Genomic DNA, 19,153 nt, shown 5'->3' with positions numbered 1-19,153 from the left:
ATAAAAACATATTTAAAAAATAATAATAAAAGCTCTGTGGGCCCTAGCTGGTTTTGCTCAGTGGATAGAGCATTGGCCTGTGGACTGAAGGGTCCCGGGTTTGATTCCAGTCAAGGTGACATGCCCGGGTTATGGACTGTTTTTGGTGGAGGGTGTGCAGGAGGCAGCCGATCTATGAGTCTCTCTCATCATTGATGTTTCTGTCTCTCTCCGGAGCTCTCCCTTCCTCTCTGAAATCAATAAAAATATATTTTGAAAAAATAAAATAAAAGACTGAAGCCCCTGTGGGGGTAAAGGGGCTTCAGTCTGGTCTTCTCAGCATGCTTCACCCAGTCTTGGGCAAAGGTAGATTAGGACTCCACTATTTTCAGTGTCCTGCACCCAAGATAGAGTCTCCTTCCTACAAGTCATGCTGGGTGTAAGAAGGAAACTGCCACCTCTTGGCTGCAGTCTTCCAAAACTTATCCTCAACAACAGGTATTGGGGGCAGGATGAGATAGATATTCTGAGCCTCTTCCAGGAACATAGCCTTCTGACTAGGAGTTGGGGGAAAGAGCCCTGTTTTGTTGGCTTCACCAGTCTGATGTACTTTTTGTCTCATTAGGCCTGGGAATGGGGAGGGAGGCAGTTGATCTTAATTCACATAGTACAGATTCTCACTATTCTTATTTTTAGATTATCTTGGGATGTGGAAAAATGTCTTTATTTGCTGTATGCCCATAGGGCCATTTTCAGAGATTTTTCCATCTGCAGAGCTCCCTGTGCTGTCCTGCCACATGTGGAACCAATTAGGATTACGTTTTATTAATTGTTACATCTCCTTTAATATGGAACAATTACCCAGTCTTTGTTTTTTACTACCTTGACATTTTTGAAGAGTGTATGCCATCTACTTTATAAAATGCCTGTTTGGATTTGACATCTTGAGTAGATTCAGATTATGCATTTTTGGCAGGAATATTACAGAAGTGATGTTGTGTCCTTAGTACATTATATCAGGAGGTCCATATCTGTTTTAACACATCTGTTAATTTCAGGCATTTCTTTCAACAGAATGTCACATAGTAAATTTTGACTTCTAGTCTTGAATTTTCTGTATGTTAATTAGTTATTTGTATTATTTTGTAAATGCCTTTGCTGAATTACATGTGGGATTGATTTTGTTGTTTTATCAATTCCGATGTTCAATACAATACTAGTTTTGATTCTAAGAGCTCTTTATATACTAACATATATGTATATATAGTGTCCCAAAAAATGTATACACACAGCTGATAGTTTTGAAAATGACATTATTTTAATAAACACTGCCTTTAAAATTATTCAAAGTGTATGTAATACGTTTTTTTGGGACACCAGATATATATACATATATTTTGTTGTGGTTCTCACCTGAGAATGTATTTTCCATTGATTTTTATAACGAGTGGGAGGGAGGGGCGGGGGAGAAACATCAATGTGAGGGACACACATTGATTGGCTGCTTCCCACATGCACCCCAACTGGACCCTGGGATTGAGCCTGCAACCTAGGTAGGTGCCCTTGACTGGGAATTGAACCCACAACCCTTCAGTGTGTGGGCTGGACATCTGTATATTAATATTTTTTGCATATGTTGAAAATATTTTCCCTAGTTTGTTTGCTTTTTAATTTCTTACAACTATTTTTTGATATCTTGAAGTTCAAATTTTTATATAAATATACTTAGTATTTACCCATATATCCACCTTTGTTATCATTCTTAGTAAAGCTGTTCTAAGATTAGAGAAATATTTTTTCTACTACACACTGATTTTCTTTTTATGTTTCCCAAATAGGTACGTTTGCAGGAGCATATGGGTGAAAAGTATACGACTTACAGTGTGAAAGCTCGCCAATTGAAATTTTTTGAAGAAAATGTGAACTTTTGAGAATTTATTCTAATCTGCTGCCAGAGCTAAAGACATATTCAAAGGTTTTTGGCTTAAACAGAAACAAACTCATAATGATGGTTGGAGGCTATTCACCATCTTTATATCTCTTGGGTGGTTGTTTTTTGTTTTGTTTTTTACTGGAAAAAAATGAGACAGACCAATGTAATATGAAGCAAAGTCACAACAGAAAGAACCTTTGGCTGTCTTATTTTCTTTGTGAGGAAAAATCTGTTATAAGACTTTGGTTATTTACTGAGCCTTAAACCACCAATTTTATATCTAGAACTTTATTTTTTTAAGGTACTAACTAATTAGCTTGAATACAGGACCATATAATATTGGAAGTTCTATATTATACTGCAGTGATAAAAGCAATAGGAGAAATAAATGACATATGTCCAGTGATACTACTTGTCATTGTTAATAACCTTAGGTAGTAGTTGATAAATTATTTTGGAAAAAATTCAAGATTCTAGTAGTATATTTAAAGAACATGAAGTTGTATCTAGTACTTGAGCAATTGAATTCCTCTTTACATACTGATGGACATTTAACATTGTATTTTCATGTAATATGCACCTCATCTAGGATATATAAGAATTGAAACTAAGAGATATTTTGGCTTTGTAAATGAATGTTTTTATATGCTTTTTTTTTTTTTAGATTTCTCCATGAGGGAAAACATTTCTTAAACAGTTATTCCTTTTCCAATTAAGCAATTTATAAGTAGAGTTCAGCTCCTTTTAGTTATGTTGGACATATTTCTCTCCTGAAGTTTGGCTTCTTGTGTTGTCTTCTCATGTTTCAAATGTATGTTTATGTATTACCTGTTAGTTATTTATGAGGGGTATTGCTCACCTAGTAAAGAGTTTTTATAAAGTAAGTATTGATTAGTAAATTTTCACCTCTGTATTCAGAGACTCTAAAAATGAAATCTGCTCCAGAAATTTTTTTTTATAATTAAAAATGTAGCTTCCCACCTGGCTGGTGTGGCTGTGTGGTTGAGTGGCGACCCATGAACCAGGAGGTCATGATTTGATTCCTGGTCAAGGTACATGCCCAGACTGTGGGCTCCATCCCCAGTAGGGGGCATGCAGGAGGCAGCTGATTAATGATTTTTCTCATCATTGATGTTTCTCTCTCTCCCTTTCCCTTCCTCTCTTGAAATCAATTAAAAAATATATTTTTTAAAAAGTATCTTCTTTGAAAATATATATACACACATAAAATACTCTAATGAAATGTTTCCTTTCCAGTCACAAAACAAACCTTTATTTACTGTTTTGCTAGGTGCTATTCCTGGAGCTGGGAATACAGTGATGGCTAAAACAATACTCCCTGTCCTTATAATGCTCATAGACTGGTTTCTGAGACCTCTTATTTTTACTTTGAAGGGTTTGTTAGAACTCAATTATAAAACCATCTAGTCCCAATTGGGGGGGGGGGGGGGGGGGAGAGGACACCTGTTAATAGTTTCAACAATAAATAAAAAAACACATCTAGTCCCAATGCCTAGATGGGGGCAAATCCTTGGTCTTCCTGAGCTATTCATTTCTTGCACATTTCAGAAATCTACATTTCTAGGAAGTCATTGATTATGGTTTCTAACTTATTGATATAAAGTTGTACATATTATTTTCTTAGAATGAAAAAAATCTCCTGGTCCTAACTTTTAAACCACATTTATTATACTTATTGATATATTTGATCTATGTATTTCTGCCTTTTTAAAAAAAACTTTCCTGACTTTTGCTGTATTAAGGTCTTTGCTCCCTTATTTTTAAACTCACAGTTTGGAAGTCCTATATCCTGGTATTGAGAAATAGAATATTATCTATAATAACCCTCCCCCTCACATAAAACCTTTAGAAAATTTTCTCTTCAGCCTTCTGGAAAATTTAAAAGGAATTTATAACTTCATAGGTTTTCACTCTGGTCCACCTCAGGTAAAGAATAATGAAATGTTTTCTGCTTAACATCAGCCTTATTTTAGTGGTACTAAAATACTACTTCATCACAAATTTACATTTGTAAATTTTTTCGTTAGGTGCTTGCTGTTGTTAAGAATTAGAAATGGGCTTACTGACACTTTCAGAACTACGAACTTCTAACTTTGGCTTTTACTAGTAATCTTGCTAGCAGAACAATGAATAAGACTCTTTAGGCATAGACTTGCACTGTGAGTTTTAATTGAAAATATTCAAACAGCTTAACTAATAATGATTTATAAAACTTTGATAATTAAGTTGTATTACCATTTATGAAGCAAGTATTACTTTTGTAGACCTGAAAGAAACTTTGCATACTTGTATTTTCTGTTCTCCATTTCCGAGAAAGATTATGAAGAGGTCTAAAATATGTACAAGTCAAAGCCCAACTGAGAAGTGAACTATAAAGAGAAAAAAAAATCTTTAACAGCTGTACCGTAGGAGCATAGGTGGTTTTTAGCTCTTGTTTTGGGTGTGAAAATTTAGGTCATCTCACAGGATACAAAATCAGGTGCAATAATAAAGCTGAATCATGTAAACCCCCAATCAATTATTTTTAGCATGCCTTTTAACTTTCCTTTCCCCTGGTTTCTTGTCTTCTGTGCCTGAATCTTGAACTGGTAACCACTTGAGGGGGTGCCGGCGATAAATGGGCCATGGAGGAAGTGTCAGCTGAGCCAGAACAGAGAAAATGAATCAGTTGTAGCCATTAAAGAGCATTATGTACAATGCCTGGTTCCCAAATGACTCCTACACTAAAGGTAAAACCAACAACAAAACTGACATTCGTATGAGAAAACATGCCACTGCTCGGACAAGATACTTTAAGTGATGCAAGCAAGCCTCACTGTTTACACATATGGCTTTAAGGGCTAAAATAAAGGAGGGGAAGAAGCAGTGTGAAGATCATAAAAAATACTTGGCCCAGCTGGTGTGGCTCAGCAGGTGAGCAACAACCCAAGACCAAGAGGTTACCGGTTTGATTCCGGGTCTGGGCACATGTCCGGGTTGGGGTTGCGGGCTCGATCCCCAGTGTGGGCTTAGCCAGGCGTCCTCAAACTATGCGGGTGTTTTTGCCGTTTTGGTTTTTTACTTCAAAATAAGATATGTGCAGTGTGCATAGGAATTTGTTCATAGTTTTTTTTTAAATTATAGTCCGGCCCTCCAACGGTCTGAGGGACAGTGAACTGGCCCCCTGTTTAAAAAGTTTGAGGACTGCTGGCTTAGCCGATTGATGATGTTCTTGTCTCATCCATGTTTCTCTCTATCCCTCTTCCTCCCTCTCTAAAAGATCAATTTAAAAATATTTTATAAAAATTTCTGCTAGCTTTAACTTTCAGATTATTGCTTGGAGCAGCTGCTAAAATAAATGAGGTGTATCCTTTTTATGCAACTTTCCTCATCTGACACTATTTGGCAATCTACTTTTCTAGTGACAGCAAGAGGAAACATTGGTGGAAAAGGATGAGGGAAAAGTTGGTGCTGGTTTTCAATAATAGGTCCAACCAAAACAACCCAATTCAGACAACACAAGTTGCCACTAATATTCAAACACCCACAGATTTCTTACCAAACACGAAAAAACAAATCCAGCCATGACTATATAGACAGTCCACCCGAACTGTTCAGCCACGTACCCGTAGATAAATCCAACTATCTAGAGACAAAGTATATTGAATACAGTCAGTCTGGGGGGAGGGGAAGAATAAGACCAAAAAAAAAAAGATTATGTAAAGTCAATACTTACTGCTGAAAAAAGGATAATTCCCTGAAACATCTGTTCAGCTAGCTTCTGGCCCTTGTAATCCTAGAGGTGAAGGAAAGCAAAGCAGGATTCGTCCCATCACCGAAGAGATACAATTCCTGCCCCGGTTTCACAGCTTTGGCACAGGGCAACCCCACGTCAGAGGTTCCCCAAGGGCCTGGGCGAGGAAGGAGATGCTGGGTTTCCCGGGGGAGCGGAAGCCTCCTAACGGAGTACGGGCTGGGGGATTCTCGCGGAGGAAGGAGGAGGGGACCCAGGGGGCACAAGTCGGGAAGAGTGTAAGGTAGGAGCCAGGAACGCGATGCAGCGGGTGGGTCTCCCACAAGGACTCCGAAGCTGTCAGACGGGCGAGCCGCGAGCGAGGCTGCTGGGGCCGAGGTGGGCCTCACCATTTGCAAGGGCAGCGAGCTCAGATGCTCCAGCATGACTGGCTGAGGAGGCGGGCAGCAGAGTGCTGGCGTCCGGCAGCGAGGCGAGGGCGTCCGGCAGCGAGGCGAGGGCGTCCGGGAGCGAGGCGAAGGCCGCTGCGGCTCAGGGACCGTACAGTTTGGGGACCGGTCCCGGGCACGGCTTGGCGAGCCTATCGAGCCGGGGAGAGCGATGGCCGCAGCCCCGGAAGCGGATGTCTCAGACAGACCCGGCCGGCCCGAGGCCCCGCCCCGCTCCATCGCTAGGCGCCCAGCGCTTACAGGAGCCCGCCGCCCTGCCCGCGGAGGTGGTGACCGCGGCGGCCTAGCCGAGCCATTGCGCGTCGGGGAACGGTTCGCCGTCGGTGCCGTTGGGTGCTGGGAACCGCGGCCTCGGCTCCCTACACTGTCCGGGACTGCGCCTCCGCGACTCAACGGCCGCCGGCGCGCGCCCCATCGCCATGGCAACGGGCTTTTTGTGGCGAGGACCCCGGCGCAGGGGCTGCCCGGTGGCGCCTGTTAGGCGGGACTCTCACCGTCCTTGCAGCGGGTGGGCTCGGGCCTTCGGAACGCCGCGGCGGCGAGGAGCCAGCGGGCGGACAGACTCGGTCCGCAGGGCAGTGACGCAGGCGGCCGGGCGGTGACGGGGCCGGGGCCGGGGCCTGCGGCGCGGCGCTGAGCTGGCGGGGCGGGCCGGGCGCGGGCGGCGGCTCCTCCTCCTCCGGCTGCAGGTAAGGGTGGCCGCGAGCATCCGCAGGGTAACGGCTCGCCCGAACCCGGAGTCTTTCTCTGGGCCTGAGGGGAACCTTGAGAGCGTCATGTCCCCCGCACCCCTCAGCGTAAGGCGGCCCTTTTGAGCCCTAGAATTTAGAAGGGAGTACCCCAGGTCATAGAAAGGAAATGCCTTCGGAGAGGAGGCCGGGCCCTTGGCTGTCCTTAGCACCGGAGTGGAGAGAGCTCGCACTCCAGGCTCTCCAAGCTGGCCTACCACTGACTTCACCGCGCCCTCCCGGGAGAGACCAGCCTAGGGTTCTCTCTGCTTCTCTCAAGGCCAGGGTCTGTCTCAGAAGCATAGGCCCCTTCCCTGTTTCAGAGAGAAACCGTTCTGCAGATGCCGGGCCTGTGCGCCCCAGCTGGCCCCCTGGCCTCTGTGCGAGGCTGCACGTAAGGGTCGCAGATGGCGGGATTCTAGGCGCTCCCAGGGCAGGTTGGTGTGTGGCTGCCGCCCCCTCATTCACGCAGTCAGCAGACATTCACGGCATCCTTTGTTGGGCCAGGCAATGGGCCAAGGATATGGCTGTGGCCAACACCAGGCCCTTGCCTTCCTAGCACCAGAGTGTGTCCAGGGAGACAGCCACGTACCCCAGAAATAGAGGACAGCAGCATTTACCCAGAGAGGGAGGCCGGGGAGATGTGGGAACTCGGGGGAGGTGCAGCTGAAGTTAGGGTTTGGGGGCTCCCTTGACTCCTCAAAGCCAAGTAGGCCCTAGCCTGATGAGGGGGGAGAAAATGGAGGAATTCCTTAGTGTTGTCTCACCTTTCAGCCTGGCAGACACTTAACAAGGTTTTTTTTTTTGTCTTATGTAGAAATAGACATATTCCTCTGTGTTATCCCTCTTTAAATGAACTTCAGCGGGTGGCAGTTGTAGAGACTTTATGGTACAGATAAGACGGGAAGAGGAAATTGCCTGTCAGGCTCCACTTGAGAGAGATCTCCATGGGAATCCATGCCCTTTCTCATGATTATCATAAAAGATCGATTTCCCTTTCCCTTGTTGCCCCTAGATGAATAAGCTCGATCATTCAACAAGTATTACATGCCTCCTACCATTTGCCAGATGTGATTTTAGATGGAGAGGATACATCAGTAAACACTTTTCATTGGGGTCGCTTTTCTCCTAGAAGAAATAAACAAATGAAATTTCATAATGGGGGGCAGGAAGAGTAACTTCCTTGATGGGTAAGAGGACAGAAAAATGACCGTGGTCTTGGGTGACTTTGATAAGACCCGTTTGAATGGAGCAGTAGGAATAGAAGTCTGGTTGGAGAGGGGTAAAGGGAGAACAAGAGAGGAAGTGAAGCTGGGTACTTTAAATCCCTTCAAGCTTTTACAGTGAGGGGATGCAGAGAAGTGGGTTTGAGGGTCAACGGGGTGAAGGAGTAGTTTCTTTCTTTCTTTTTTTTTTTTAAGTGGAAGATACTTGAGCATGATAATACGCTGATGGGTGTGATCCAGCAGAGAGAAAAAGAGTTTGCTGAGGCTGCACCAAGGAGGCAGTTATAGGGTAGGTTACAGACCATCAGTGGAATGGCTTTTCATGTACATAGTAATGGGGGAAAGCAGAAAAGATGAGCACAGCTGCTGAATGGGAGTGCTAATGCAGGTAACTAGCAAGTTAAAAAAGAAAAAAGTCTTGCTCTGGCCGGAGCTGCTCCGTTGGAGCATTGTCCCCTGTACTGATACATTGAAAGGTCATGGGTTCAATTCTTGGTCAGGGTACATACCCAGGTTGCGGGTTTGTTTGGAAGGCAACTGGTCAATGTTTATCTGCTTCTCTCTCCTCCTCCCTTCTTCTCTTCTGAAATCAGTAAGAACATATCCTTATGTGAGGATTTAAAAATAAAAAAGGAAGTCTTTTGCCCTATTGCCATATTTTTTTGGGTTCTGCCTTGTGTAAGTGTGTATGTGTTTTGTGAGTGAGTTGGGAATGTGGACATTTAAAAATTTCTAAACAAAAAAATATTAATTTTCATTTTGAATATTACTGGTCAAATTGTATATTGTTGTATACTCTTAACAAAAATATAAGCCATTGTTATACATTCCAGGGTCTACATGCAGTTTTGTTTTTAGAATGAATTCCTTCTAACCCAAATCAACAAATCCATTAGCAGGAATAGCACCAGGAAAGGAACTAAGGGTCAGACATACGCCATAATAATTGACATTTTGCGAATAGTTAATTGTGGAAGAGTTAGGAGCAGTGGTTTCTGCCATGCCGTCAAATACTTGCTAGGATTGTTTTTCTTGTGTCTAACCAACTGGAATAGCAAAACTACATGTGCCTCAATTCACATACTACCTGTAACTGTTGCTGCACATTGTTGAGCTAAATCACTGTCCCTTGTACCATTAACTAGATGAGATTTATTTGAATTTGAGTGAGATAGTTTTCTCCAGTCTTGGTGGAAGTTGGGTCCTAGTAAGCAGATGTTAGAGCTGTCTGAGCAGCTCCCCGCCTGCCAGCTTCTATAGGAAAGACAGCCCGTGTGATAGCAGCTTATGGCTTACCGTATATAGTGATGTACATTCTTTAGAGAGAAGTTCATTGATATAATGTACTGTATATATACTGCTTTAGCAGGAAAGGAGAGACACAAATAGTATTTTAGATTGTTCTTAGGGAGTCTGAATTATTTTCTCCTGAATTTGTAATCAGGCCTGTGACCCCCAGTTTTTTCCGACAGTTTCAATATATTTCTCCTGTTTTCAAAGGCCTTGGGAAATCAAATGCCTGATATGCACACTGTTTACTTAAGGTGTAATTAATTCAAACATACTTTGATTTTAGAAATAATGCTATATTTAAAAATGCTTTGTAAAATTAATAGCCTTTTGTAAATGTTAGGTAGTGCCATGGGAAAAGATGAAGTAGAAAAGGGTAAAAGTCTCAGCTATAGTATCACAATATCCTGGTTGTTTAAAATATGTTTTTAATGTTATTTAATTAATTAATCCTCACCTGAGGGTATTTTTCCATTGATTTTTTTTTTTAGAGAGAGTGGAAGAGAGAGGGAAAGACAGAGAGAAATATCGATGTGAGAGAAACACATCGATTGGTTGCTTCCTGCACGCTGGGGAGGACCCTGCAACCGAGGTATGTGCCCATGACTGAAATCGAATCCGCAGGCTCTATCCACTGAGCAAACCAGCTGGGCTAAAATCTCTTTTTAAATAAGCATTACCCAGAGATTATTGTGGAAATTTAATTGTTTAACTTAGTACCACCTACAATCTTGTTTCCATTGTTTTTTTGTTTTTGTTTTTTTGAAAAAGTGAAGGCATGAGCTGGGGAGCATAAGCTGCATGGAAGAAGCTAATTTTTTCTTTTAGCAGATTTTAATTTTCTGAGATTAGTACTCTAAACTTTTTTTATTGCTGTTTTGGGATTTTTTTGTTCTCTGAACTTTTTTTGATAGCAAAATTGGATTTTGTGAAAGAAAAATTTTTTTACAGAAAAACTGAATGTATTTAAGGAAAGGGCATAGGGGATGGGATACCCAAAGGGAAGGGCTACACAGTACCAAGGGATCGTTGGGCCTATGGTGGCGGCACCCAGGAGCTGGAGTTTCAGAGAGGAAGGGAGAGGGAGAGTGTGATAGAAACGTCAGTGATGAGAGAATCATTGATCGGCTGCAGGCCCCATACTGGGGATCGAGCCTGCAACCCAGGCATGTGCCCTAACTGGGAATTGAATCGATGACCTCCCAGTGCATGGGACAACACTCAATCAACTAAGCCACACCAGCAGGGGCATGAATTTTTGTTATGTTTTTGTTTTTTTCTGCAATAGTTTTAAATGAATGTGAAAAATGTTCTTTTTCCCCTCTTTAATTCCAATTAAAGGTGAATGAGATACAACTCAGAACAGGGATGTTTTGTACTGATGAGGCTGACCTCAGGCTACTTGATCATAGACAACTGAGCCCCTATAATTTTTTGTTGTTGTTAATTCTCACCTGACGATATTTTTTCCATTGATTTTTATTTATTTATTTTATTATTATTTTTTAATATATATTTTATTGATTTTTTTACAGAGAGGAAGGGAGAAGGATAGAGAGTTAGAAACATCGATGAGAGAGAAACATCGATCAGCTGCCTCCTGCACACCCCCTACTGGGGATGTGCCTGCAACCACGGTACATGCCCTTGACTGGAATCAAACCTGGGACCTTTCAGTCCACAGGCCAACACTCTATCCACTGAGCCAAACCGGTTAGGGCTCCATTGATTTTTAGAGAGATTGGAAGGGAGAGAGGGTGAGAGAGAGAGAAGTATTGATGTGAGAGAGACACATCGATTGGTTGCCTCCTGCGTGTCCGACCAGGGGCAGGGGTCAAACCTGGCCCTTGAATGGGAATCGAACCCAAGACCCTTCAGTGTGTGGGCTGGTGCTCTAACCAGTTAGCAACACTGGCCAGGACTCCCTGTGAAATTTAACAAGGAATTTCAAGTGGAAATTCATACTATACTTTCCAGGGTGGTTAGACCCCAGCTAGTCCTCTTGATAGAATTCCTTTTGTTTTTCATCTAGAGGTATATAATGTACAAGGTTACCTTATTTTTCCAAGTTATTTGGAAGTATTTTATTATGACTACCATAAAAAATTCAGATCCCAAATTGGGTTCTTGGAAACTAAGTTTCTAGCACAAGGTATGCAATTCTTGTTCCTATTTGAATAAAAGTGTTTAGGCATTTTGATGGCCTTTCTTCTGTCCCTGCTGAATTTGGGGGCTTCTTTTTGTTTTGTAGGATTAATAACTAATATTTATGTAAGACAGAAGAGGAAGATGTCATTCCGTAAAGGTATGCTCTTTCTACAGGTTATGTTTTTATTCCTGATCACAAGGTAAAGAGATATAATGCAGGCTTTCCCTCTGTGTTTCAGTAAACATCATCATCCTGGTCCTGGCTGTTGTTTTCTTCTTACTGGTTTTGCACCATAACTTCCTTGGCCTGAGCAGTTTGCTAAGGAATGAGGTTTCAGGTATGGGAACCCTTTGCATCTGTTGAGGAGCTGGAGTTACCTGAGTCCCACATCCTAAGTTATATCATGAGGTGAAAGGAAAAGAAACCTTTCTTAGCCTTACAAAAACTAAAGACCCTGTGTTAAGGCATGGTGGTACTCACTGTGCTCTTGTAGCCTTCCCTTTCCACCTCTTCTCCCTTCTGTGCAGTTGTTTGCTAAGGATTTGATCTGACAAAAGATCCTTGACCAAATCGGAGGCCAGTAAGGAGCCTCTGTGGGCGGCTTCTGTTTGCTCACATTTCAGCAGAGCCGGGCCTCAGAAGGTGGGTCCAGTGAGTGTCATAGGTGTTTCATGCTGGCTGTGTTCACTAGAGCATCGGTCGCCAACCTTTTGGACCTCACGGACCACCAGTGGTCCGCAGACCACCGGTTAGCAACCGCTGCACTAGAGTGTCGGTCAGTCTGGTTAATTCCCTTCTCCTGTTACTTTCCTATAACCTGTGAACTGTATCAGCAGGACTCTAGTAGTAAAACAAAACCATAAAGCCTGTCAACTGATCTTAAAAATCACTTTATTATATAATTCCATTGCTAGATATTTAAAATTAGTTGTTTATACTGCTCTGCCTTGGTATTGAGGCATGTTTGAAGCTTGAGTATTCGTTAAAAATCCATTTTGGATTGCCACATGCCATAGTTGACCAGAGCAAGAAAAAACTAATAGCTTTCCTGAGTGTTCTGACAGCATGTTTTATAACAGTGTGTATATACATGTGTATGTATTTATATGTATATATGTGTATGTATGTATATATAGTAGTATTTTCCATATGAACTATAAACCTACTTTTGCCCACCCCTGTATGTATGTAAAGTAATGCCTGCTTCTCATAGGAACTTTTATAGAAAAGAAAATAGCACTCAATCTCCATGAGGGCATTTTGTTTACTGCTTTATCTCCTGTGCCTCTAAGTGACGGCTGATATGTAGGGGGTGCTCAATAAAATATCCACTGACTAAATGATAAATGCCTAGAGATAATTATTATTAAAATTTTAACTTAGTACCTTCCAGTCCCCCTCCCCTCTATTTTTTCTGTATAGTTGAAATTATACTATATATAAATTTGCACATGACATGTTTTGCCTCATGATTATATCCTAAGTATGTTACCATGGCAGTGGAAACTTCATATGTAACTTTATTAATTTTTAAAATTATCTTGGTTAATTCTCTCCTGAGGATAGAGTGGAAGGGAGGATGAGAGACAGAAAAACATCTGTGAGAGAGACACATAGATTGGTTGCCTCCTGCACACTCCAACCAGGGCCTGGGATTGAGCCTGCAACTGAGGTACGAGCCCTTGACCAGAATCGAACCTGGGACCCTTCAGTCCACAGGCCGACACTCTGTCCACTGAGCCAAACCGACCAGAGTTCATATATAATTTAATGCCATATAGTTTACTTGTTTCCATAGGAGTCTTTTGGTACAATGACTTTCTGATTTTTTTTTAAATAATTTTTGTTCTTCTGATCAGAACTTTTTAAAAAATATTTTTATTGATTTTAGAGAGGGAGAGGGAGAGATAGAAACATCAGTGATGAGAGAGAATCATTGATCGGCTGCCTCCTGCACGCCCACTACTGGGGATCGAGCCCACAACCCAGGCATATGCCCTTGACCGGAATCAAACCCGCGACCCTTCAGTCTGCAGGCCAATGCTCCATCCATTGAGCCAAGCCAGCTAGGGCGACTTTCTGATTTTTTATGGCAACCCCACAATAAGAAATATGTTACATATAGCACACACATATACATGTGTGTGTGCTAATTGTCTACCCACCTTTCATGATGGTAGAGATTTGTCTTTTTTATTCATGGCTATAACCCCAGTGCCTAGATATTGCCTGGCACATAGTAGGCACTGAGTGTTCAATGAATGAGTAAATGAATGGATATATTATAAAAGGCAAAAAGGAAGGTTTACAAAACAGTATGTGCAGTTGCTGTGTGGGATGCACTCTGATATATATTTTTTCCCCACTCTGATATTTTCTAATTCAATGTTCTATTCCAATTCAGGAACTGTTTTCTACTCAAATTCTGATCATGACCCTCTAAATTGATTTCATGCCTACTTATGGGGCATGATTCATAGTCTGAAAAACTTTTTGTTTCTAAGTTTTCAAATTGTAAATAAAATCGTGGCTTTTGATTACCTCTCAGATTTTGTCCTTGAGAGGCAAGAGGAATTACATACTATGAGTCAAAGGCCATGTATCTATTTAAGGCTCTTAGTACAAATTGCCAAAAATTGCTAGAAAAATTCTGTTCTATTCCCATCAGTTGTGTATCAGAATTTTGTTGACCTGGGTGTTTGTTTTTTAATGCTGCTTCTGTTTTTCCAAAAACCTGGTTATATATAGGAAAACACAATTTCTGGGCTGTATATTCACATTGTAATGGGAATGAGGTAAATAAGCATCACAGTCCTTACCTCTTTTCATGTCTAGTGCTCTATGTCAATACCTCATGAGATTGTGTTTTTATCATAGGACCTTTCTTATGTGTTCTTTGCAGATTCAGGAATTGTGGGGCTTCAGCCCATAGACTTTATCCCAAATGCTCCCCATGATGCTGTAGATGGGAGACAAGAGGAGGTTCCTGTGGTCATTGCTGCATCTGAAGATAGGCTCGGGGGGACCATTGCAGCCATAAATAGCATTCAGCACAACACTCGCTCCAATGTCATTTTCTACGTTGTTACGCTCAATCATACAGCAGACCATCTCCGGTGAGCTCTGCTTGCCTGATGATTCTTCTAGAGAATGCTTTATAAGTGTATATTTTCTCTATACAATTGAGATTATACCACATACAAGTTGCACATGACAAGTTTTCCCAGGTGATATCATAAGCATGTCCCCACGATATCAGAAACAATGTAAGGAACTTTTACTAAGATGTAAATCAACTGAGCCACTATGAACACTGTTAACTCAAGGTGGTATTTTTTTAGTAATAAATTTTCTCAATGCAGGAAGTAATATGTTGATTTACATTCTGTTACAAGTTTCTTATCTCATGAAACATGCTCTGAGTATCTCTGGTCTAGAGTAGGAAGGGATGTGGGAGCCATGGCAAGGTAGTGTGAAGTGAGCACAGGCGCTGATACAAATTCTGGCCCAGAGTGATTGGGGAACATTACCTAACCCTTTGAAACCCTCATCTATAAATAGGGGATGAAAATATTCAACTTAGAGGATTATTGTGTCAAGTAAATGAGAAAATATATTAAAAAATACCTAGTACATAATTGCTCAGTAAATGGTTTACTATTATAGTGATTAATAATAGAAACCCAATCTGAGCAACAGTCTCATCCATGCTTTGAAAATGCTTTGATTTAATGTTTCAAAATTTATTCCAAGTAACATCTGGTCTAACACGTTAATAGTTGTCAGAGTTCTAAAACATTTCTGTCCTTGTGGCTTTCTCCATGTTTCATGTTTAGTGCAAATTATTTTTCGATTTCAAAAACTCTATCTAAAATAATATAAAACTACACAGATAACATTGTGTCCACAAAATGCTGAATTGAAATGGACCTAGGAAAAGTATGCAATACTTTTCTCACAGGCAGTACATTAGACTCGGGTGGAAGAATTATGTAGTCATTACAGTGAATTACTGTCTGTAGATTAGCTAATTACCAGCTTTGTTGATAATTACCTTTTACTGCCATCCTACTTTGACTCATTTTCTTCACCCATGTATTTGATCCATGTGGTGATCGGATGTTCTCAGTTCCATAGGGAGTTCTTCTACAATAGTTTCAGAAGAGGGATAAAAAATGTGAGCCTGGTGGGAGAATCTTGGCTCAGGGAGGGACTTTGGTGGGACTAGTCTTCAGATGTGGAAATCGAGGCTCAGAGAAGTGAAGAGGTTGAAAGCACCTATTGGTCCCTAGGGTTTCTCTTTGGAAGGCACAAAAAGATAAGGCTGTGATCTTGGGACATGATTATTTAAAACTGAAATTTTGGCACTTCATTTTCATTAGGTCTTGGCTCAGCAGCAGTATTCTGAAAAGCATCAGGTACAAAATTGTGACTTTTGACACTAAACTTTTGGAAGGGAAAGTAAAGGAGGAACCGGACCAGGGGGAATCTGTAAAACCAGTGAGTTCCATTCATCTTTGTATATGAGTCTTAGGAAATGATTGAGTATATGGGTACAGTGCAAGTAGTTTCCTGGGACCAAGCCTGGGCAATTCTAAGTGACCTTTGGCTGTCTTCATCATGGGCACTGAGAGCATTCTGGGAGATTCTAGTAAATGAAATGTACACACAGCCATTTGTTGAGTCCTATGTCAACACCTCTCGTTTTTCTTCCCCAGTTAACCTTTGCAAGGTTCTACTTGCCTATTCTGGTTCCTGGCGCAAAGAAGGCTATATATATGGATGATGATGTAATTGTGCAAGGTACCAAAGGATGTCTCACTCATTAGTGCTGTTCTGTCTGTAGAGTGTGGGCAGTAGTGGTTGTCTTATTTATGGTATCCTTATTAAGGTCATCCTAGGAAGTAGTGGGAAGAATAGGGAATCTTGAGACAACTAGTAATATAAATCTTATACCTTATCTATTTCAGGTGATATTCTTGCACTCTACAATACACCACTGAAGCCAGGACATGCAGCTGCATTTTCAGAAGATTGTGATTCAGCCTCTACTAAAGTTGTCATTCGTGGAGCAGGGAACCAGGTAAATTACTTATTAGAACCCTTGTAGACACTCCCTTCCCTAAAAAGCAGGTTAATGGGGAGGCAGCAAAATCTTGGAACTCTTCTTTTTGTTGCTGCATTTTATTTTTTTTAATATATTTTATTGATTTTTTACAGAGAGGAAGAGAGAGGGATAGACAGTTAGAAACATCGATCAGCTGCCTCCTGCACACCCCCTACTGGGGATGTGCTGGCAACCAAGGTACATGCCCTTGACCGGAATCGAACCTGGGACCCTTCAGTCCTCAGGCCGATGCTCTATCCACTGAGCCAAACCGGTTTCGGCTGTTGCTGCATTTTATATTCCCCAATTATTCCGTCCCAAAACTCAAGCCTGTTTTCCTATAGATTGGTGCATGGCTCTGACAACCTAATTCTCCTTGAACAACTTGACTTGTTTCTAGTTTCCTATTCTAACTTAGAATCCCACATGTCACTTTTATTTGCTTTATTTGTAGAGTCCTTCATAATAATCTAAGTCATAGGTTTTAAATACACAACTCTTCTCTTTACTGGCTGTCAAATTATAGCCATGTGCTGCATAGCTGTTTCACATATCCAACAGTGGTCCCATTAAGATTATAATGGGAAAATTCCTATTGCCTAGTGAGCTTGTAGTTGTCTTAATGTTAAAGTACAATGTATTATGTGTTCTTGGTGATGCTGATAAACCTACCATGCACATTGTAAGTATAGCACAATTATGAACAATACATAATACTTGATAATAACTTTATTACTGGTTTATGTACTTACTATATACTTACTATACTTGTTCTACGAATAAAAATGTTTACTGAACTGGCCAGTGTGGCTCAGTTGGTTGGACATTGTCCTGTGCACTGAAAGGTTGCAGGTTTGATTCCAGGTTTTGGATTCCATCCCCAGTAGTGGGTATGCAGGAGGCAGCCAATCTATGCTGTTTCTCTTCCTCTCTATAGAAATAAAAAGATCTGCTGAGATACTATGCCATTACACCTGAAATAGTCTCACAGATCTCATGTTTACTGTGTCATTTTTTAATTTTTGAGAGAGGAAGGGAGGAAATATCAATGTAAGAGTGGAACATTGATAGGCTGCCTCCTACACAGCCCTACTGGGGATTGAACCTGTAATCCTGAGCATGTGCCCTGACCCAAAATCAAACCTTTTGGAGCTGGAGTTGACACCCAACCGAGCCACACCAGCCAGGGCAACTGGATTATTTCCTCTTGTGCTTGATTTAATCTTGTGTTGTTTTGTATAGTAACATGCTATACAGGCTTGAGGCATGGGAGCATTAGGCTATATACACAGCCGAGGTGTAAAGTAGGCCACTTCATCTAGGTTTGTGTTAAGTGCACGCTATAATGTTCACACAATGATTTCGCCCAACGAAGTACTTCGCAGGACATATCTTTATCATTAAGCAGTGCATGGCTGTATATATTTACTGTTTGAAGCAGTGAACACACTATATATCCCATTTGTTTTTAGTACAATTACATTGGATATCTTGACTATAAAAAGGAAAGAATCCGTAAGCTTTCCATGAAAGCCAGCACCTGCTCATTTAATCCTGGAGTTTTTGTTGCAAACTTGACAGAATGGAAAAGACAGAATATAACTAACCAGCTGGAAAAATGGATGAAACTCAATGTAGAGTAAGTATAAAACTGCCCTAGCTGTATTTCAACAGGAATTAGTCATGATTCTTCACTAAACAGCTTACATTTATCTGTCCCAAGAGAGGGACTGTACAGCAGAACACTGGCTGGCAGCATCACAACACCTCCTCTGTTGATCGTATTTTATCAACAGCACTCCACCATCGACCCCATGTGGAACGTCCGCCACCTTGGTAAGTAGAATTAACAAAAGGCCTAAGCTAGTAAAGAATTAAGTATCTAAAGGACTATCCTCAGGGATGGGATATATTGTTTCCTTTTAAGTTTTCTCCAGTTTGATGTGGCATTGTCATGTCTGACCAGTACAATCATTTGGCTCTTTTTCTCTCAACATAAGGCTCCAGTGCTGGAAAACGATACTCACCCCAGTTTGTAAAAGCTGCCAAATTACTACATTGGAATGGGCACTTTAAGCCATGGGGAAGAACTGCTTCATATACTGATGTCTGGGAAAAATGGTATATTCCTGACCCAACAGGCAAATTCAGCCTTATCAGAAGACATACGGAGATCTCAAACATAAAGTAGAATACAGTTTATGCTATAAGCATTTCTCAGGAAATCCTGGAAGATAGTATGTGTGGGAAGTAATTGTGGCAACCCATGGAAAAGGAACATTTCAACTGGGTCAAGAGGACAAATGACACCGTCTGCTTCCTGACAGACTACACGTATCTCCATTTGCCTTACCAAGTGTTTGCTTACTACAGTACTGAACAACCAGAGGGGAATGGACTGGTAATAGCTGGCACAGCTAGTTCAACACTGCTGCTTGGTTTTACATTTGTAACCTGTGGCCCGATCTATAAGTAAATAAAGTGAAACCTACATTTTTCAGTAGGTATCTGACTTTTTGCATCCAGGTAAATAATTCT

At 41.3% G+C, this 19,153-nt stretch overlaps 3 protein-coding genes across 9 annotated transcripts in view; 2 read left to right on the top strand and 1 right to left on the bottom strand.

Moving 5' to 3' along the window:
- The window catches only part of NEK4 (NIMA related kinase 4), a 42,556-nt gene extending 38,591 nt beyond the window's left edge, over positions 1 to 3,965 (top strand). For all 3 annotated transcript variants that reach the window (XR_013814862.1, XM_079795225.1, XM_079795223.1), the window contains one exon: positions 1,818 to 3,965. Coding sequence is in view for 2 of the 3 variants with exons in the window: in XM_079795225.1 (XP_079651351.1) it covers positions 1,818 to 1,910 (93 nt within the window). In the remaining variant the exon portion in view is untranslated. The remainder of the gene's footprint in view (positions 1 to 1,817) is intronic.
- A 115-nt stretch (positions 3,966 to 4,080) lies between these two features.
- Positions 4,081 to 6,784, bottom strand: SPCS1 (signal peptidase complex subunit 1). Of its 2 annotated transcripts, XM_079795232.1 has the most exons (5): positions 6,610 to 6,784; positions 6,056 to 6,246; positions 5,649 to 5,708; positions 5,472 to 5,558; positions 4,081 to 4,573 (listed from the first exon to the last, which is right to left on the bottom strand). In XM_079795232.1, the coding sequence occupies exons 2-5, from the start codon at positions 6,089 to 6,091 to the stop codon at positions 4,448 to 4,450; spliced, it is 309 nt and encodes a 102-aa protein (XP_079651358.1). In that variant the 5' UTR covers positions 6,092 to 6,246; positions 6,610 to 6,784; the 3' UTR covers positions 4,081 to 4,447. The 2 variants fall into 2 exon arrangements, with proteins under 2 accessions (XP_079651358.1, XP_079651357.1); XM_079795231.1 differs by lacking the exon at positions 6,610 to 6,784 and having other exon boundaries at positions 6,056 to 6,600.
- Positions 6,670 to 19,127, top strand: GLT8D1 (glycosyltransferase 8 domain containing 1). Of its 4 annotated transcripts, none has more exons than XM_079795227.1 (11): positions 6,740 to 6,804; positions 8,265 to 8,358; positions 11,611 to 11,664; positions 11,747 to 11,845; positions 14,411 to 14,624; positions 15,891 to 16,008; positions 16,227 to 16,311; positions 16,479 to 16,591; positions 18,088 to 18,254; positions 18,339 to 18,451; positions 18,616 to 19,127. In XM_079795227.1, exons 3-11 carry the CDS (start codon positions 11,649 to 11,651, stop codon positions 18,804 to 18,806), a joined length of 1,116 nt encoding a protein of 371 aa, XP_079651353.1. In that variant the 5' UTR covers positions 6,740 to 6,804; positions 8,265 to 8,358; positions 11,611 to 11,648; the 3' UTR covers positions 18,807 to 19,127. The 4 variants fall into 4 exon arrangements, with proteins under 4 accessions (XP_079651355.1, XP_079651353.1, XP_079651354.1 ...); XM_079795228.1 differs by lacking the exon at positions 6,740 to 6,804 and adding an exon at positions 6,893 to 6,912; XM_079795229.1 differs by lacking the exon at positions 8,265 to 8,358 and having other exon boundaries at positions 6,670 to 6,804.
- Positions 19,128 to 19,153: the final 26 nt, after the last annotated feature.

Source organism: Cnephaeus nilssonii, assembly GCF_951640355.1.
Source record: "Cnephaeus nilssonii genome assembly, chromosome: 17".
NCBI lineage: Eukaryota > Metazoa > Chordata > Mammalia > Chiroptera > Vespertilionidae > Cnephaeus > Cnephaeus nilssonii.
Note: the sequence above shows the minus strand (reverse complement) of the source record. Positions and strands in the feature narration are given on the sequence as shown.